The sequence below is a fragment of the Lates calcarifer genome, linkage group LG20, assembly GCF_001640805.2.
Source record: "Lates calcarifer isolate ASB-BC8 linkage group LG20, TLL_Latcal_v3, whole genome shotgun sequence".
Lineage (NCBI taxonomy): Eukaryota > Metazoa > Chordata > Actinopteri > Centropomidae > Lates > Lates calcarifer.
In genome coordinates, this window is record NC_066852.1 from 10770017 (window position 1) to 10791663 (window position 21647).

General features: G+C 40.9%; 1 protein-coding gene across 7 annotated transcripts in view; it reads right to left on the reverse strand.

Annotated features, from left to right (window-relative positions):
* Positions 1-632: 632 nt before the first annotated feature.
* The window catches only part of LOC108893618 (unconventional myosin-XVIIIa), a 59615-nt gene continuing 38600 nt past the window's right edge, over positions 633-21647 (reverse strand). For 5 of the 7 annotated variants that reach the window (XM_051078375.1, XM_051078379.1, XM_051078377.1 and 2 more), the window contains 19 exons: positions 21515-21634; positions 21242-21356; positions 19845-19972; positions 19520-19674; positions 18423-18546; positions 18081-18281; positions 17646-17756; positions 16847-16951; positions 16519-16665; positions 16148-16261; positions 15104-15220; positions 14597-14680; positions 11459-11596; positions 10612-10797; positions 10367-10506; positions 9635-9679; positions 4786-4908; positions 2811-4248; positions 633-854 (listed from right to left, as the gene is read on the reverse strand). In XM_051078375.1, coding sequence (XP_050934332.1) covers positions 2826-4248; positions 4786-4908; positions 9635-9679; positions 10367-10506; positions 10612-10797; positions 11459-11596; positions 14597-14680; positions 15104-15220; positions 16148-16261; positions 16519-16665; positions 16847-16951; positions 17646-17756; positions 18081-18281; positions 18423-18546; positions 19520-19674; positions 19845-19972; positions 21242-21356; positions 21515-21634 — 3576 coding nt within the window. In that variant the 3' untranslated portion in view covers positions 633-854; positions 2811-2825. The remainder of the gene's footprint in view (positions 855-2810; positions 4249-4785; positions 4909-9634; positions 9680-10366; positions 10507-10611; positions 10798-11458; positions 11597-14596; positions 14681-15103; positions 15221-16147; positions 16262-16518; positions 16666-16846; positions 16952-17645; positions 17757-18080; positions 18282-18422; positions 18547-19519; positions 19675-19844; positions 19973-21241; positions 21357-21514; positions 21635-21647) is intronic. The other 2 variants (XM_051078381.1, XM_051078380.1) reach the window with 2 other exon arrangements.

The window sequence follows — 21647 nt, forward strand, 5'->3', positions numbered from 1 at the left end:
GCTTTGATTCCACATATATTAGATATCTATGAATAATACATATATTTACACACACTCAGATCAGATTTAGCTTTATCCATTTCTCAGCATTTCAAAGATTTCAAAAATTATTTTACTTTCATGTCAGCAATCATGGCCTAGCATCACTGGTCAAATGATGAATATCTCAACTTGGAACAAGAGCCACATGTAAACTTACAGCAAGATAATTAATTGAAAATGGGTTAATTCCTCCCACCGCGCTCGTCCACATTAATGGGGAAGAGATAAGAACAGTCTTAATAGTTGGTCAGACCTTCTTGGAAAAGTCCAGCCAGAGCAGGCTTATCTAAATCCTCTTGGCAGAGCTATCTGAGTAGTCAAAGGAGAGTGCAGAGGAGTGCTTAAATTTGCCAAGAAAAGCGGCTCTTATAAATAAAGCAGCGGCAGGAAGTTTCTCAGAGAATCCTCAATGTTACTGGTCTGTATTGACTGACTTTTTCAATATGTTCTGTTAAATAAAAAAGGAAAAGAACTCTTTAGCAATGGAAGCAAAAATCACTTCATGATGTGAATGTGTGCGCTATAATAAGTAAAATAAGATAAAATGGCCAGGCTAAACTACTCAAAAGTAGTGTTCATTGTGTGACTCGTTTCTGTCATTGGTGGCTGGGAAGTGGTGGTAAATCGTGTCCCTCCTGTGTGTTTGTGTGTCACTGAAAGTATGACGTTGCCTGACTTTGGGTTACGATGTGCTCTCCCCCAATAAGCCTTCGCTGTCACTCTGCTTCAGTAACTGCCTGCTGGAGTCTCTGTCGGCCTCATCCTCTTCATCAGATCTGGCAACAGTCAGGTGTCTCCGGTACACAGGAGGGCTATAGGGGTCGACACACATACAGACACACCATTATATCATTCCTTGGCTACTTAGAATAGAGACAAAACCGAAAGGTGCAGAGATGGAAAAAGGCATGGGAAACCACAAGCAATTCAGGCAGCAAAATTACAGTCTTCCCCAGGCAACAAATAATCTCCTGAAGCATGCATAACATACTGTACGCGTGCAGTGTTATTATAATTTCTTACAAATGTATATTTTTATCTAATATATGAGTAAAATGCATCACAAATATTCTTGGTCCATGAAAACAGTGTTACCGGGCTTAACCCACATATTAGTAAATGGTATGTGCAGTTAGTAAGGTAAATGTCAGGGCTCAGATAGTGTAAGGGATTAATTCAGCACTGATGAGCTCAATAACTCACATGGCTGAAAACAATACTGTACTGTATCTTGTTTCTATCTACCACACTCAAGGTTATTTAAAACTGTGGTTTTACATCCTTGGCTTATGTTGCAGAGATCTGATATATCCAGACTGCACTGCTCTTTGATACATACCCTGAAGATGACAAGCAAAATTGACAACTAAAACATGTCTTATAGCGCATACATATACTGCAACAACTATCCACAACCTGAAACCTGCATATTATGAAGTATTTATAAGTATATGAAATAGGTACAGTACTGTGTGCTCTAGTCTTGTCATACAAACTGCAGCATGTCATCCTTTTGGAAGGCTGTGATATCTCTGATTTGGTGTCACACAATGTGTAGGTTAGTCAAGACAAGTGGCAGTGTGAGATCAGTTTTTAAATTTGAAAATGTAGAGATAAGTCGACTCCTTGTTCAGACACATTTATGTGAATGTTACAGAAAACCAGCATACATGGTAGCATGTAAGCAAACATTTGATAACTGCAGGTTACTTGTGTAACCCTGGTTCTCTGAGTAGCATGACATATCCCAGTGTGAAGCATCAAAACTTGTAACTGTGTGATAAAGAGCAGTACTCTTGGCAAACTGCTAGCATGGGAGCTCTACAGTGGTGTGCCTGGTGAACACAGGCTAAACTGGTGCTTATTACTATCATGAAAGCAAATATTTTGTTGACATGAGCTCCACTGAGCCAGTGCCACGTTAAACCCACAAAATCTTATTTCAGCTGGAAAGGCAAATTCATATTCAAGGACAACCACCATGCTGCTGTCTTGCATTTTTTAAAACCACACAGGAACCAGAGATGCTCAAACTGTCAGTAAAATTACTCTGAAAATAGATAGCTTTTGAAGCTGAGAGCTAATTTTAGCTCTGTAATTATGATGCAAAGTGTCATGTCCCACCTCTTTAAACTCTTCGCAGTTAACATGTTGAGGCAAAAATTGGTGCAATTTCGTTTTTGTCTCATTGCCAACATCTGTTTGTTGTAAAAGAACAGCTACAGCCAGACACCTCTCTCTTAACACTATGTACTTATAACAGTATCAAACACAGCATTAGGAGAAACACTCACATTTACAGGAATGTAATCCATCTTCACAAAGATGAAACCGAAAAGTAAGACTGCCTTACAACACTAGCATTTCTGATGACAGGTAATTACAATAATGGATCACTGTATACCTCCTATGCAAAAGCTGTATCAGCAGTTGTTTATGATAGGAGTTAGAAATAAAACAGAAGTGACTGGAGTGTGTCAGTAACGCAGACTAGAGGCAAACTACAGTATAGTATAATAAATTGGTGCTCTTTTTAAATGGAGACAAATGTTGGCAAGAGCAAAGGAAAAAAAAATAGTGGCTTTTGAAAAATGTATCCATTGCTTATTGAGTACAAGTCAACATTAGTGTATCACAAGGATTATACACAGTGTCAGAAAAAATAGTAACATTCACACACAGCAAACCAAGTTAGTACACTAAGTGAAAGATCCCGGATCAGTTCAGCCGTGAAGTGGGTCCTGGGTTATTACCACACCAAGCATCACCTTCTGCTGTTGGTATCAGTCACTGTCAGGCCTGTAGAGGTACTTCATCACCAAGCTATCCATCTTCTTCTGTTTCTTCTTGGATTCCTTCTTGCTAGATGACCCACGACCTGCACGCTCCTTCTCATCATCATCAGATGGGGGTTTTGGGGCTCTTTTAATACTGCTGGAGCTGCGGTAGGAGATGGTTGAGTCGGAAGAGGAGGAGGAGGAGGAGGATTCTGATGACTCTGAAGAGGAGGAGGAATCTTCAGACTCGCTTTGCTTCTTAGATCTCTTCTTGGACTTCTTGCCCTTCTTCTTCCTTGAGCTCTTTCTGCTGTGACGATCATCTGATGAGGAGTCATCTGATGGAGAGGCTTTACTCTTTTTATCTTTGCGACTGCGGGAGCTGCTGGTGCTGAGGGTGCTGGACGGTCGGTTGCTGTAGTCCAGAGCGGAGCCTGATGCGGAGCGCCGCAGGCTGGACGTGCTGCAGCCGAGCCCCTCGTCATCTCCCTTCTTCCTACTGTCCTCACTTCCCGGAGCCTTCTTCGCATCCTCGTCCTCACCACTAGACTCATCGAGTTTGCTGCGCTTGAATTTGATGGGTTTGAAGCTGAGCACCTCATTGATTGCAGCCTCCAAGTCAGGATCTAAGTAGTTGCGGTGGGTGACTGTTTTAATGTCAGATGTATCGCCCAGGTTGCTGTCTGACGAGTGTGGCTGAGCTGGGGTTGAAAAGCTGCGGCTCAGGGAGGAGCGAGGGCTGTAGGCTGAGGTTCCCCCTTCACTAAAAGCGGCACTCTTGCCATCATCATCTTCGTCATCATCATCTACATGCAGGCCAAATTCGCTGAGGCCACAGCTGCGAGCAACTGACAAGCGTGAGCTGCTGCGTCTGTCATCCTTCCAAGAACTGCTGCGATGCAGCGATCGGGGGCTTGAACGACTCACACTGCTGATAGTTGACTTATTGTCATCATCCATGTCCAACATCCCCCTCCTGGTGGACATCCTGCTGGGAGCGACAGATGACACCATGGACTCCTTATCGAACTCAGGGCTGCTGCGGGAGGTCCAGCGGGACTCCAGGCCCTTCCTGGCTCTGCTGGTGGCCTCAGAATAAGCCATGGAGATAACAGAGCCTTTGTCGTCTAAGTCTTCCTGTGCCTGGCTCTTCTTCCAGTCCTCCTGGAGCTCTCCAGACTTAGACTTGGCTTTACGAATTGAGGCATGGTCTGGCACGTCAGGCTGTTCTTTGAGAGTGCTAAACAAGGAGCTCTCATCACCTGTCCCCCCTATGGAGTCTTTCAGGTTGGAGCGCTTCCTGTAGCTTAGGGAACTCATGACAGACACTGATCTGCTCTGCTCTACTTCTTTCCCATCTTTACTGATGTCAGTCATCTTCTCCTTACCTTCTTTCATGTCCTTGCCGTCTGCATTTGCTGCTGCATATCTGAGGGGTTATGTAATAAAATTGACACAGAGAAAACCAACAGGACACAAAAAGAAAAAAAAAATCTGAAACTCTAAACTGTATACTTAAAAAATAATTAATCTATAATTGTGTGCAACATCTTCAGCTGAAACTCATTCATTTTGTCCTTGGAGCCAGGGAGTCGGGGAACATATACAATACCTCTGGCTATTGCGGTTATGTACAGTATACACTGTAGAAAGTGAGGCAATCATCCAGTGGGAAGATCTATCTAACTGTGGCAGAGGCGTCATTTAGCAGGCGTGCCAACTGGCCAGGGGCCACTTCAATAAATTTGACAGCAGCCGTTTCCCCATTCCGCCTCCTGTCATTAGACAGATTACTGGGAGAGAGGGATGACACCTAATCACATGAAACACCCATCCTTCTGTTGCAAACTGCCCCAAGTAATGCTGGGACCTTTTTAAGGGTGGGAATGTGGGTAGTTTCATCACTGCGTTACCACAGGGATATACATGGTAATCTGTCATGATGCAAAAAGACGTGACCACTAACCTGGCACTCTTCAGGCTTCCCTCATCTGACAGGGCCTTGGTGGAGCCTTTGTTCTTCGAGAGCCAAGACTTAACTCCATCCACACGGTCCTCCACCTCTGAATCCGTTTCTGTCTCATCCCCACTGTGCAGAAAATCAGTTTGTGAGAAGCGTTTCAGACTTCCAACATAACACAGTAAAAATATTCGCCTTAACAAGTCATTTTTGCATCTTCAAGAGCAAAACTCTTTCAATCAAGTGAGATAACACCCCTCGTTTTTAATACAAATCAATTTATTCTAAGAATTGTACTAAATCCTCTCTTAGCTTCTTGATACTTTTAAAATACACAGCCTTAATCTGCCTTGTGCAAGACAGATTTTCAGACAATAAATTACACTAAATGACTTGTTATGAGAATATTTGATGTGGAGTAACATCACAGTCACTGTACAGGCAAAATAATAATTAGTTTTCACATCTCTGAAGCTTTTTGTTAGTAATTTCACAGTTGAAGCTTTTTTGTTGGTAACTGTATGCATTCTCTTATAATAACAGGGGTCAGTATTACACACAACAAACCAAGCAGGCTACAGGTGAGCATGATTATGTGATACAGTAACATCTACATATCCAAAATGGTTTTCAACAGATGTGGATGAGTGAAGCAAATGCATTACGGAGGCAGACTGTGGATGAACTTCTTGGAGGCATAATTAACTTGTTTGGCTGGTTCTGGGCTGCTAGCATCTGTGTGGCATGTCACCTGCTCCTGGTGATTGTTATTGGAGTAGAGCCACGAGACAGCCCCGTGGCCCTATGCTTGACATAACAATCAATATACAGAGACCCGCGGCTCGTGATGAAAAAGCACAGCAGATCCCCGCCCGCATAAGGTCACCCCCTCATTCATTTGTTGCAGATATGTGGTGCATTTTCTGAATTATGCACCCCATTGTCCTAGAAGGTTAATGTGACAGGGAATGGTGACGGAGAGGACCGCCATCATGGTCGAGATGCGATTGGGGAGTGCATCATGCGAAAAATCCTCCACTTGTTTGAGAGCACGTTGTTTGAGCTTCCAACAACAGCGCTACATACACCTTCTTCTTTCACCTTCACTCCTCCTCCTTGGCTACATGATGTGTGAAAAGAATGTTTTTACTTTTCACATAGACAGTTTTAAAACTGCACAGGGGCACATATGTTCTGAAGATAGAAACTACACTTGACGTGCGTTGCCATGGTAAGCTCTGTCAGAGAAAATTACATTCTCTTTGATATAGTTTTTAGTTTAAGAGACAACATACTGTAATACATACTGCTAATATTACTGATGACAGGGTTGTTGAAAATAAGCAGAAAATTCCAGTTCCTCTTGATGTATAGCAGACTTTGAGTTTCATCTTTACTATTATTCATCGCCTTACTTTCAGTAACTTTCATACAGCTATGCTTCATCAATCTAAAATTTTTGCCTTGTGTATTGCTGAATTGTAGATATATTTCATCTAGTGTCTACAGAGAGTTGGCTATCATTAAAAATGAGAAACAGTGATGCAGGTAACAGATCTTGCTTCTTGGACAAGCTTATCTATCTAAACCTTGGAACGTGTTGCAAAAATGCTTGTAACAAGCAAACACAAGGAGGTGTGAGATGACAGCCAGACTGCTGAGCTCTATCGTTTGTCCACAATCCACATATCCATCTATGTAGGTCTCCCAGTGAGCAGTGTACCATTTCTTTTGTCACCAAGCTTCGTGCCACACATTCACTCATGTTTCCTCAAAAAACAGAGTCCCCTCTCCTCCCTGCTTTCTTTTTTCTTTTTTTTTTTTCCTGGTTTGCCTAAAAGCTATTTTTCTTTTTTACAATAAAGGTGGTGCTGCTGTGTGAGTATTGTGTGAGGGAGTGAGCTCATATAGAGGAAAGTCTTAAATTCTTGGACTGAGTAATATTCAGGCTTTCAAGGTTTCTAAGAGCATTTACATATTTAACTTTCTCATCATGAACCTTACGGCCGGGGCTTTCCTAGGGGAAGGTAATGATAATCGCAAAGAGACCAAGTGGCCTGATTATATCATTTTCTACACAAAAACCTGTTCATTTCAGAGGCAGCAAGCTAAAACTGTTAGTCCAAGTTCAGCTATTATATGTCAGTGCATCATTTTCCACTCCCTCTCCTCTCTCTGGCACGCTAAACATAACTGATAAAAGCTCACTACAACAACAACAACAAAAAAAGATAATAGGTTCATTAATACTAGTAAGTTGATTACATATGCTGCCCATTTGTCAGCTCTGTGATGCTCTGACTTTTAACATGATATATTACACAACAGAACGCTGAAGCCAGCCCACAGCAAAAATCATCTCCCTCTACCCCTGTCTCTCTAACACAGACACACACCCGCAAAATAAAAAGGTGGCTCGCAATTGAGAGCTGTGCAAATGGTGTCACAAACGATTTGTCCTTGGCCCACACTACTAGCTAACCAGTCCTGAGGCTCGTGGATACAAACAAGCCCCAAGAATTTAGAAGTGAACATTAATCGCTTCTGACAATTGGCCCGCGCTGGTTGTAAATCTTTGTCAGAAATACTTACACTCAGCATCAAATCTTGTATGGCTTGGTTCTATCAGTTTATCACTTGTGGTAACAAAAACATATTTTTATGGTATTCATTCAGTGTGGGCTAATTACATGCTGACAAAAAAATAAGTGCATAGGGTCTCAGTTTATGCTAATAAGACAGTGTGCACTGGACACACTGTGATGTGTTTCATACTTCATAGTTGAGGATAATTAGCACCTTGTACCAAAGATGAAAAAATGCCCTTATGGTCAGTTCATACTGATAGAAGCATTTACATAGTTTGCAATACTTTGATGCAGTTGTGAGGGGAAGCTTGAAAAACACTAATTTGTCAGAGTTTACATCTTCTCCTTCTGAAATAATAATAATAATAATCCTGCTATCGTAACCTCTGTTCTGAAGCATTGAGTACCAAAATATTGAATAGTAATGCAAATCATCTGGAAAATCCACTTCATAATTAAAAAAAAAAATCACCTCCTCTATTATTGCTCATCCATGCTGCTAATGCAATGATGTTAAAGGAGAGAAAAATGCAATTAAGTAAACACGGCAGATCATTGTTCTTTTCCTTGATTTGCACAAAAAGAAAAGCAGCGCACTGATACACGTGGGCTTTCTGATGACAAATGGATAACAGAACGCAAAGTGATAAAGCCATGATACCATGTCTCTTTGAAGAGGCAATCAGAGGTTAAAGTGGGAAATTATGGATGGGTATCTGCTACAAACCAAAGACAACATTTCTCTGATACGCTCTGATGAAGGTTTAAATTATTTAACATGCCACAGAAATTCCTTTCACTGTATAAAAACTGAAAGAAAATAGGATTTAGTCAGTCAAAAGAACATATTTAACATTCACAATTGATGACTATGCATTTTACAACCAAGACAACATTTGTATTTAAAGTGAAATGTTTCACAAAACTGTGAAATGAGATTGGATTAGAGGAGCATTTGCATGCATGGAAATCGACATGCAGAGCTTCGGGTGAAAATATTTCAGTCGTGCGCTGTTCTATCACTGTCTTGCACCACTTGCTGACTGTGCAGCCGTGGACGTGCAGTCACAGTGTGCTGCAGCCATTTCACAGTCACAAACATCACTCACACAATTGTGCTTTAGGCCATCCAGAGCACATGTACATTACTTCCACCATGCTAAGTTTGTGTCAAGGGCACATCTCTTCATGCCATACTTTAAATATGTATACAAGAATAAGTTTCACTGAAGAAAAGCTTACATATTTGCACATTTGCAACACTCTTTCAACTGTATATTGTTAGAAATCATTTATTCTGAACACGCGAACACGTCCATTACTTTTCACTTTTTCTTGAGAATGTCCTATAGGAATAAGAGTAAAACTTCTGAGATAAGTTGTTTTTCTTGAAAGATACAATTCTGAGACAAAATCGTCTACCAAATGAATTTAATCACATTTTTCTTTGAAGATAAACTGCTTATATAGGTACACTCTGAAGTCTGAATAGTCCTGTAGAACATCTATGTGTTTCAAGGACTGCGTTATCTTAGATGCAATTTCTATCTAATTAGTTCCATTTAAGCAAAAGCATACAGTATCAATGAATTGGTCCAAATGTGCAACATTTATTTTGTTCTAGTTCACTTTCAGGTTGTAAAATAAACACTGGAGTTTAGTGCAAAACAGCTTTAACCCTTGATCCAAACGAGTGCATAACGGTGTATGATGATGCTGCAAATGTGGCAGAGGATGGTGTTAGATACAAAAAAATTCATGGAGACAAATAATGCAGTATTACCACAGGTCTCAAACACTTTGCTGTTTTTCATTTGAATAGTATTTTCCAAAAGCAGTGAGGATGCTGGTGTCATTTAGAGTCATATTCTATTTACCATTGGAGTTTACATTTCCTCTAACACTATGCAAAGTATCCTGTGTGCCATCTGATTTTTCAAATAACGTCTTGTTGTTCCAAAAGAAGAAAAACAAGCCTTGAAATTTGAAAGGGCGACTGTGTACTGACACTTGGCACAAAATAAAATGAAACAGAATGAAACACCGGGGCCATCCTTTAGCACAGCTTTTATCAGAGATGTATACCACAGAAACTGATTTCCATTTTCTTTAAAATTACATCTCCTCACTGTCTTATTGTGAAAAACACAAACTGAAAGGATAAGGAATACTGCATTATTCTCTCTTGCGGTTGAAATGGGTGAGAAAAAAAAAAACTAATCTACGACCATAATGACAAAAACAAAGGATGCATTTTACATTCTCACGTTTTGTTCTTTCTTTTCTGATATTTTGTCACCATGTCTTGCAAACTGCCAGAAGTGTGGAACACACCAAAAAGAGAACAAGGAAAAAGAGAGAGTGAAGGTGAGATACACAAACAACAGTGCAAAAAGAGGACAAAATGAGACGACAGCAAATAAATAGTTTTACACTTCCACACAAACACATAAAATAACTATCTTTTGCAAAGCAGTGGCTTGGTAAATCAACTCATGCTGTTGCCGGCCTCCTTCTCAAACAGAGCTGGTTGTGTGTGTAATGTCTTCCTCTTAGAGGTCTGTATTATTGCAGTCGGTGTTTACCTCAGTGGGCTCAGAGCTAGTATAACCCTCAACCCCGCTGCAAAAAAGGGAAGGAGTAACCAAACAGGGAAAACCAGCACAGAGACAAAAGATCAGAAGCAGGGAGCTGAATTAAACCATGTGAGAAGTATTTGGGGAACAGATAGAGTGTAGTATGACTCACAGAGTACAAAGAGGTTAGAGAGAAATTGATGTAGGAAGATGTGGGAGATAGACAATGAAAAGATACAAGTTGTGATTGACAGGCTATGAAAAAAAAAAAAGACAAGCAGTTCTCATTTGGTAACTTTTTCTGCAAGAGACAGTTCACTCGCTACATTACAGTGTCCCCTGATGCACCAACCATACATTACAGATCTACTGAAGCTGAGGTAATTGCATCTTCCTTTGTAGAAAATGAAAACTGTCCTGTACCTGTTGATTAAGTCATCGTTGTCATCACTCTCCATCTCATCCTCTATAGCAGCCTGCAGGTCACCTATCCTCTTGAAGGCAAGCTTAAGGTCCACTTGTAAGCTCTGATTTGCTGCCTCTAAGCTCTCAATGTCCATTTCCTGGTAAATGGATCACAAGCACAGAAAAAGAAGTGGGGTTACCTCCTCTCCTGTAAACTCCAGTGAATCTAACTTCCAAGTCTCCCTGGCACCCTAAGGCCTTACCAGCTCGTGCTTCTTTCGGCTCGCTTCGCCCTCCTTCTTGGACAGCTCGGCCATTTCTTCTTTTATGTCCCTCATCTGCCTCTGCATTCGCTTATTCTGCTCCTTCTCCCTGTTTTCTGCGGCAATGCGTTGGTTTCTCTCCTCAGTCATCTTTTCGAGATTCTCCTTAAGACGACCCACCAGGCTCTGAAGGGGGAGTCAAGGTGAACTGGGTGAACTTGTTCTTCCAAAGGTCACATGTGGACAATTGAACAACTCTTAAGCTATATTTTCCTCTTTTGTTCTGCATTAACCCTCACTGTTTGTTTCTATCCCACCATAGTCAATTTGCTTTTAACACTGATAATAGCACTGAAGTTAAGCTGTCAGTTTCTACCCACAGCTCATTTATTTCTTCCAACATAAAAGTGGTATTACCAGTGAGTTTCAAGCTGCATGCTGAAATGCAATTATTCAATACAATTATTGACTTTCATTTTAAATGTTCCCAGCCAAACCTGAAGCAATAAAGCCTGCAAAAAACTCAGCTTCTTGTCAGTTTTTCAGCAGCAAATAAGCAACTTAACACTGTTAAGTTATAATAATACTACATAAATGAGTAGACATAAACCTCATGTTGTCTAGTGACTGATTGAGCCTTTAATGCAAGTTACAGTCCTCAATTATGAATCAAATATATTCATTCTTTTCTGGATGCTTTTCTTTACCAACACCTGCAAGGGTCACCATACTGTGCCCTCACTTTACATTAGTCCCTTGATCAATAGAAAATCAAATATCATATTTGCATTTATGGGTCCACAAAGCACGTCTTTTATATTTCGCAAGACCCGCAGGATTATCTCACCTCCAAGCGTTTGATCTGTGTCCTCTCATACTCCAGCTTGGTCTCCAACTCGCGGATCTTGGCCTCCTGACGGCTCACGAGAGACTTTTCCACCATGGACTGTTCTTGGAACTCGAGCTGGCTCTGCAGCGAATGAAGCTGGGGAAGGGAGGACACACATACACATAAACAAACACCACCACTCCCCAAGGAGCAGCACCTCCATCTTGACCTCTACTTTTCCAACTCCTCTTAAGTGAGCACTGTGAAATACTTGGTGCTGATGTTATGTGTACGTATTAAAACTAAATTAATGTTCCCTTTTTTACCCTTTTTGTGTAAATTTAATCTATCTTGGTGCATGTAAATATTGTGCATGCAGTCTGAATAATGAGCTCTAGATAAGCTCCCCAGTCTACCACAAATGGTCAAAAGAAGAGCTTGTGGTTCAGGCTCAGTAACACCGAGTCGCAGTAATTTCACAGGCTTTGGGGAAGGGCTGAGCTTCATGCAAAGCACGTTTGTTCCATCTAAATCGTTTTCTCATGACTGATAAAAGGAAGAAAGATACATCACAACAACAGCAGCCCACAAGGCAGCATGACACCTAATGAGGGAGTTTGCATCTAAGACAAGGAGGATTTGGAGTTTTCCTTTGATATTACTAAAGAAGCCAGCTTTCCCTCCCTACTGGTGTGGAGATAACCACTTCAAGGTCAGACGCTTTAGATGGCTATCACTACCTTCTCTGGCGGGTTCTAACAATGCCTTACAGCTTGCTGTGTCTCTCTAGTGCAGCCAAAAATATTCTGATGTGTGGGCTATGGGTGGACCACAGTTTTGGCATCTGTATAGCTTAATATAACAGAACCTGGGTCTGCTGCTAGGAAGTGGCAAGAGCTCATGTGAAATTTGATTTGAAATACATTCTGTTCAAGGCAGATGGTTTTATTTGTTTAGTCTACTGCATATCAGCACTTAGAGGAAAACATCCTCTGAAAGTCCTGTCACTCTAAGCCTAAGCGTGTATTATGTGCATGCAAACACACACTCCAGATTGCCGCACTCGGGCTAAATTCAGCCTCAAATTCATTTAGCAGACAAATGCATCAACAAAGAAAATGGGCATTCATTAATATGTGACACGCATGACATGTTAGATGTTATCCTGTGAACAAATAGTACTCCAACAGAAAAAAAACACTATTACTATAAAAGCACTATTAAATCAGGTGTATTGACCTTTTTATGACATGGATCCACATTTATGCTGGGCCTCGACCATTTAGCTGACAACTCAAGCACAGAATCCAGTGACTAAACCAATCAGCCCAGAGACAGCCTAAATCAGAAGCTAATGTTAGTGTGCTAACATGCTCACAGTGACAATGTTAACATGAGAAGGTTTAGTATGTAGAATTTTTACCCTGTGCACTATGGAAGTTTCACGTTGGCAACATTTGCAAATTTACACTGAACACAAATGACACCTGACAATGATGACAAGGTCATCAGTTTTACAAGTTTACCTGTTCATAAACTAAAGAATCTGACAAGTCAGAAATTTCAGCATAGTTGTGCTGCAAAGTTGTCACAGTTAGTCCTTAGGGAAACATGAATGTGAACCACAACTACAAATTTCATGGTGATCCATTCCAATAATTAGTCAGCCCTGGAACTACGCTACCAAGGCTAAAAATATTCTAAAGATACGGGCCTACAGTTTGGAACAGCACTTAAAACAAATCAGAAAAAACATTGATTAGAGCAGATCTTGGGGATTAAATAATCTCAATTACATATATTTATGAAAAATGTCCTTGATTGAATATTCTTCTTGACAGTGTATTTCATGATTTAGAAACTTCTGCTGCAGTGTGCTATTTTTCTCAATTTAATTGTGACTGATTGATTGCCCATGCATGGCTTGGTAAGCCTTTAAAGAGTGTCTCACATACTGATGTTAGTTCTTTGTACCCAACATTCACCTGAGAATAATGGATACATGTTCCATTCATTCAAGTATTCTGAACTTATGTGATGTAGTAACATCTAACCAACAGTCAAAGTAAAACGGGACAATAGGAACTTAGATATAATTTAACCCAGCTAGTTATACATAATAGGTAGGTTTTGACTTTCACAGTGAAAATTAACATGCCTTTGGTCAGTAGTATTTTTGTAATTCAGATTCACATGCAACTGTAGGTCATGCCAAGGAGTCAGTATTAAAACATGGATTATGATACTGTCATCTTTGATAGTTAAATTAAATGTATATTAATTGTGCATCAAAATGTAATTAAATTGTGTATACATTTCTGTTAAATACTCCTGTAGGTGTGTCACTATACTTGGACTGACACAGAAAAGGCACACAAATCGATGGCCTCTCTCTAAATGGTGGTGTACTAGGTGTGAGACAGCTAGCAAATACAAAAGTCACATAGAGCAGAGGTTTGACATTTCAAATATGACTCCATTGTGAGAACTGGTTATGAGGATTCTTCATGTATGAGAGTAAAATGGCACCTTCAGGGTTTCTCAGTTGATTGGAATAATCAGATGAATCATGCATAAAATCAGTGGTGTACAGTAACAAGGTTTTGCCATTATGTCCACTTAATATGTTTTATCACGTCTATAGCCAAGTCATTGTATGGTCAAACAAACCTCACCATCAGACACATACTTATTTCCAATTGCTACATTTTCATTTATCTGAATGTTCTGATATTTTGGCATTAGAATGACAAACAAAAACAAAGATTAGATCAATCACTGAGACAGAAACTGCTGCATCAAGCTGAAAGGTAATGAATGAAAGGAAAGGAATGTGTGCTTTAATGTTATCTAATTGCTTAAGCCATGAAAGTGGGCTGTTGAGTTTATGTACATGACCTCCTTCTTTTAAATATGAGTAGAGAGAAGCAAAAGGACAATTTCCCTCCTTGACTCTAAATCTTTGCTGATTCCTACTATTTAAATGCAAATTGCTTTGCAATTTTGAGAAGAAAGCCGCCACAGAAACCAAGCATTTTTTGGTCACAATAATCAGAGAAACTCTGTGAAAAGCCGAGGTCTAATCAGAGAGCAGTGCTGAGGCAGCCGACAGGTTCCTGACAGGCAGCTACAGTGCTTTTGAATACTTCCTTGTACCTTTTCTTGGATCTCTTGCTTCTCCTTTGTGGCCTCTTCCAGCTGGGCCTGCAGGTCAGTGATCTGGCTCAAGTCCCTGGCAGACTAGTACACACACGCACATACACACACAGACACACAAAGTCATTACCCAGAGTGTGATTGTGCATGCATGCTTCAATTATCTGGAAAAAAAAATCACCTTCTATGTAAATGGCTAATGAACATAATACGTCTGTGCCAAATAATTTGTCATGTGATCTGCTGTAGAACAGATTGCATCTCCCTGACTGCAGCGCACACACTGTGTTCAGAGGGGAGTATGTCCTCCAAACCTCAAAGCCAGAATGTTAATGTCGATGTTAGAGGTGGTATCCCACTATGTATTTGTTTATTCTTATTTAGTTTGAAGCAAACTATTAAAGGAATTATAATATTTTTATGGTCATCCTTTTCCTTCACAGGGGAAAGTCTTAGTGTAAGTGAGAGATTCATTTTCAAGGCTCTTGAACAACTCGCTGAAGTTACCTGGGCGACTGCGGCTTTGTGTTTTTTCATCAGCTCATTCATGTCCTCCTGATCCTCCTCCATACGAGACTGCAAGTCATTCTTCTCTCTCTGTAGACGGCTGACCTGCTCCTCCAACTGAGGGACAAAGAGAGGCACGGAAATGCACTCTTTAGTTTAGAATGACAGGATTTATTCATGAGCTAGTGAATATGATAAATGGTCATTAGCTGGCCAGGCCGTGGCAGTCCTGGAATCTCATCTAATGGCAATGAAACACAATCTGGACAGGGTTCTGGCTGGAGGATGAGACCAATTGAAGATAATCAATTGGCTCATTTAGGCAGAGAAAAGTGCAGCCAGTGCAGCATACTGGTGATGTCCTATTTAGAGTTCATCCTCTGTGTTCAGGGGGGGAAAAGACTCAGGCCCTCAATATGCATCCTCTAATCTGAGACATTTACAAGACCTTCCCTTGCCATAAATGCAGCAATTAACAAGCAAAGCACAGGCACACAGCTCTCTGTGTGTCATCCCCAGAGACGCAAACATCCTCAGTCTACAAGTCTGAAATGCAGGCGGTACTCTCATGAGACAACCATTAATGAGCAGATGGAGGAAAAAAAAAAAATTCAACAAAGCCTATTTATCCATTAGAGCAAAATGTTGAAATCAGACATATGCCAAAGGGCATTTATTATTTTAATATCCCACCATGGCTTGATGATGTACGCATATTAATGTTAGAGCCCTGCCGTATTTTGAAGAATGAAATTTTGATAGGCACAAACCCTCCATTAATTAAATATTGTTGCTGTTGGTTTAATTTTCTCATCAAAAAAAGGATATAGAAACATTTACACAAATAATTTCTTCTTTATCAACATTTTGATAAGAGAGGGGGTAGGTATATTTCATCATTTATAAATGTGTGATGTTACACACCCTGTTGATTATGTAACAGGTAAACAACACAGAAAAACATACTGTATTAGAGCTCACTGGCATCCGAGCCCACTCAAGTGAATAATTGGAACACATAGCTGAACAGATGTCAACACTCACCGACATCTTAGTTTTGACCACGTCCTCCATTTGGATATGCAAGTCCTCTATTTCAATCTCCATGCTCTTTCGAGCCTTCACTGCTGCTGCAGAGGTGAACTCTGACTCCTCCAGCTGTGAGAAACAGGAGGAAAGAAAAGGCACTGGGTAGGAGGTGAGGGTCAAACATAAGTAGGCCAAGATCAAGGATCAAGCCTGATTATGCAGAGGACAGAGGATTTATCAACCTGTGCATGTTTTTTATACTCTGATATCAAAGTTCAAAAAGTGGATTTTTGTTGTTGTTCTTGTTGTTATTGTTCAGTACGCATATCACAAAGCCAAACCATCATCTGCTGAGGCAAGGAAAAGTGTTCAACAGAGTGGCATACTTGATTTTTCAGCTGGGCGATCTCTCTCTTGCTGGGGGCGTTGCTCTTCAGGTGGTCCAGCATTATCTGTGCGTCAGCCAGAAGGACTTTGGTTCTCTTCAGGTCTTTCCTCAGCCTCTTCTCTGTCTCCACATCCCTCTGGCTCACCTGAACGACAAAAACACTCCTCTCTAGCCGCAATTGCTACACGTACTCTGTTTTTCTATGCTCCTTCAAAACCTACAGCACCTCTCGAGACTCAAAAGCAGTTTCTTTCCAATCAAAAGAAGTGGCCCACACACACTTAACTGTACTGACAGGAGACCAGAGGCAGAGTGAGGGGAAGTACCTGGTCCTGGGTGCTCAGCAGTTTGGACTCCAGCTCCCTCCTCTCACGCAACACTTTCTGCTTGTCTTCATACTCTTCCTCCAGCTGTACCTCCATCTGTTTCAGCTGCAGGACACATGCACAGCGTGTCAGGATGCACAAACAGATGATCAGTGATAAACAAAGTCAGACATAACACACCATCAACCATCCTGTTAGACATGGCTGCTCTCACACATCAAAGACAAATGGATACCCCCAGAGCGGATCCACTAGCCTCTAGATCCCAACATAGCTTTGAAAATAAAATCTTCAATTCTTTCAAAATCAGTTTTGTTATATTTAACATAGATACAGTTGAAAATACTATTTGTATTTGTTTTGTTATTAAGATGCATCTGCTGTGTTGGAACTTTAGCAAATTTTGTGATTGCCTCACATCCATGATAATAAGTGATAGGCAGCCTCCACAGTGTATACACCATAATTTATACTTTCTTCTGTTGAATGCAGCATATTTGCATACCACAAGGGACACAGTCTGAAAACTAACATAAACTTGAAATAACCAATTCAAGAATTTAATAAGACAGACTCTGCAAGAATCTCTAAGCCTGGTGAGCTTCAACACTCATTTGTAAACCTGTGTGTGTGTGTGTGTGTGTGTGTGTGTGTGTGTGTGTGTGTGTGTGTGTGTGTGTGTGTGTGTGTGTTTCTCAGTGCTTCCAGTGCTGACCAGGCCTGATTAGTTGTTATTTCAGGATAGAGAAGCTATGTATAAGAATATGTTGTACAAATGAAAGAGTGGGAATAAACCTACCTTCTTGCTGCAGGATCGCCTGATCTCCTCTACCTCCTCATCCTTACTCTCAATCTCTTTAGAGTGGGTCTGCCGCTGTCTCTCCATCTCCATCTCAAGCCGCAGCTTTGCCTGAGTACATGATGAGGACACACACACACATATAAATACATTTTAAAAAAAAAACAAAAAACAAATTTGGAGTTTCTTCCAGACTTTGGTATTTACCATCTGTTCAAAATGAGAGACAGATTCTTATAAAGTGATTTCTTAAAACAAAAAGACGTACGTTTGAAGAATACTGGGGTAGAAGGAAGGTTTTTGTGACTTTTTCAGACTTAAAGTATTAAAGTTTAAAGGTTAAAATCCAGTGTAGCATTATACAAGGAGTTTTTAGAAAGTGAAATTTAAATTCTCCAGCCTGGTATGAAATACTACATCTGCACCACTCTGTACCTGCTCCAGCATCTGGATGGTTCCAGCCTGTTCGTCCAGCTCCTCCTCCTGGTCTTTCACCTTGGCCTCGAGGTCACGAAGCTGCTTCTTGACCTTGGCCAGCGATGCTTCATCCTTGGTCTCCTGGGAGGACAGATCCTGCAGCTCTGCCTCCAGCTGCTGCACCTTCATATTTGCGGTGCACAATTCACTATCCTTGTCCTGCAGGTGGAGGAGACGCCATAAAAGCGCACATCTGGACCAGCCCAGTTATGTCACACACAGAGAGCAGAGAAACCAGACACGTGGGCCCCTGAGAGAGGATATCAGAGTGTCTGGAGTATGTTCTGTAAAGTAACTTACCTGCAGCTGCTGGCGGAGGTTAAACACCTCAGCAGTCATTATGTCTTTCTCTCGAGCCAACTTCTCCCTCTGGCTCTTTTCTCTTTGTACCTCAGCCTGAGCCTGGTTCTGCTCCAGGTCAAATCTGGAATGTACAAACACAGATATACACACACACTGACAGACAGCTTGGCAAAATATTGATTCCACTTAAGACAAGGGTTTCCATAGGGTTGAACAGTTGAGAATCTTAGTAAACGGTGTTGGATCTGTAATTACATAAAGTGCCAGTATGTGACAAATTGCAGAAGGCTGCAGAAAATGCAGTATAACTGGAACATTAAGTCATTTATAATAAATTATGATGGTGTTGTGAAGTGATGCAATAAAGCAGTGTACAAATATAAATTGTGTATATATATATATATATATATATATATATATATATCAGTATATAAAACATACATACACACACGCACACAAAAATTAAATACTAATACTAGCCAACTAAATATGTAACCTCCACCTAACTCCAGTTACTTGGGAGATTTTCAGGTTAGGAGGTGATCCTCAACACAAAGCCCAGCATCAGCTCAGCACTACCTCTATTTTAGCCTCCACTGTTATCGTCTTCCATTAGCCATCAATTTACAATTGGGCTGTAATAGTGTGCAAAATGTTTTCTTCAATTGTCTCGGGCAGAAGCACTTATGGTTAGTGAACTTAAAAGCTAAGTGTTTCATGCTGTCAGCTCGTTGTAATTCCCTGTTTTTCTCTCTGAAGCACAGCTGAAAATAATTTCACCCACAGAGCATCTTCAATTAGCCACAGGGGAGGGATCACATTCTGCCACAGCGATAGCTTCTCAAGTGCTTAAAGTCTGAGTCATTTTCTCAGCTAATGCAATTCCACAGATTACAGAACATCTCAGTCACTATTCAAATTAAAGAAAACTTTCGTGTTCTGCAGAATGGGTCAGAGAGTCTGCGTTGGGCAATCCAAGGAGAAAAGAGCAAGATGTTCTCTGTAATGTGCATCTCTGAGAGAAAGGAGGACAGATAGAAAAATAGATAGATATACAGACAGACAGGGAAGGTGGAGAGTTTGTTGAAACTGACTTCCTCTGTTTCTTCTCCAGATCATGGTTGCGGCTCTGTAGTCCCTCTAGGTGAAGCTTGGTGTCCTGCAGCTCTGCCATCAGTTTCTGGCACTTCTTCTTCAGCTGCTGCACAGAGCGCTGCACATCCTCATTATCTGTCTGCAAATCAGCCAACTGCAGTGCACGCACACACAAATACACACATATTTTTATTATTCTTTATGACAGCTTAATGCATATCATTATTACATTTATGCAACTAACAGGCTACGAGTGTGTGGTAGTCATACATTAAATAGACTTGATTTTTTAAAGTGATTTGAATGTTATAAGGTGTCTCTTGCCTTTCTCTCAAGTTGTCTTTTGCTCTGCTGCTCTGTGTCCAGCTTGTCATCAAACTCCTGCTGGAGTTTCTTTTTTGTGAAGTCCATTTCACGAACGGCTCGGTTGTATTTTATCCGCCACTCGCCTCCTGGAGGAAAAACATACAATTCAGGAAAAAAGTCTGTGTGACATTTGGGTGTCTCCTGCCTTTAATGCAGGCCGAGCAGGGTAGACAGAGGAATAGGCTCTAAAGTTCAGAAATGATGGATGCTGTGGATTATGGAGTGCACAACACTGGCTGGCTGATGGTTATCAGATTCAAGGACCAAAATAATATAATCTTTCAGGAAATAAAACTTTTTTCATCAAATCCCGACCTTATGAGGTCAGAAAATTCGACAGGAAACTACAAAGCAGCCTTTACTTTTCAACTCTAATCTTGAATAAACCTGAGGTGAGAATTCAGAGCACACCACAATAGTAGTTAGAGAACGACATGTCTAAGTGGCACTTTCCACAGTTCTTAGCCGACCCTAATTCTGGAGCTGTCAGAGGCTATCAGAACTATAACAGCGGCCAGGCAGACATTCAGGTTCAGGTTCATTTCCAAGCCTTATCATTTTAGAGGCTGTCCATTTCTCCTTCACATACCAACACCGGCTCTTCCATCAGTGCTGCTCATTAGCATATATATAGCATAATGACAACTTGCAGGGCCACCGGCTCTGATCCCAACGATTATTTTCTCATTCATCTAAGAATTCTGATATGCTCTGTAATGGCTTGTCTGCTGAGGTGGGTTGAAGGGGATGAGAACACAGGGGGGGAAAAAAGAAAAGAAAAGAAAAAAAAGTCTTATGGACAATATGCTCTCGGTGGGAGCTCTTTTTCCCAGCAGGGGGAGACCAATCAGCAATAGGCATTAGTTGTGTTGCCTGGGAGCGAACATCTTAATCCCCTAGCGGTAAATCCCAAACTTGGAAAATATACTTAATAGCATTATGCGTGATGTGACCAAGTCTTGCTGCCATGTCTCCTGCTGAAACAGTCGAACAAAGACAATCATTCCCGCAGCTACAATTAGTATGAGGGAGATTTTTCAAACTGTGCACATAATGCTGGTACGAGCTGTTCAGTAAATTATGTTTCTGACCGGAGCTGACATACCCATTAGGCATGCTCAGGCGAGCTGCTGCAAGTGTCATAAGGTATAATTAATTAGGGAATTTTATGCAAATGTTTAAAAAACACGGATGACCAAGATTGTGATTACAAAGAGAGAATAAAACCACTGCAAGTCACACCCTCAAAGTCTTATTTTGTTTAATTCTAAATTTTAAGTATGGAATTAAATACATGGATGGGTGAAATTCTGTGGTGTCACAAATGATAACTCGCGATTTCTAACTCAACTAACCAGCATCGTCGTCGTCGTCCATCTCCCCATTGAGCTCTGATGTTTTCATGAGCCGAGCTTCCATCAGCTCCATCTCCTGTGATTCTAATTGTTTCTTCATGGCATCGAATTTAGCCTGGAATGCACAGATTCACCCACCAAACAACATGAGAACATGTCAGTCATACAAAAAATTTGTTGTTAAAACATTTTGTTTTATATATATACGTGCATGTGTGTGTGTGTGTGTGTGTGTGTATGTATGTATATATATATATTAGTGTGCGTATGTGCCTGCAGATCCTTCATGTCCTTCTCCAGATGGAGTCTCTCTGAGGTCTCAGTCTCCAATAACTGGGATGCTGACTCACTAGTGCTTCTCTCATCGGCAAGCTCTGCCAACAAGTCTGCGATCTGAACACAAACA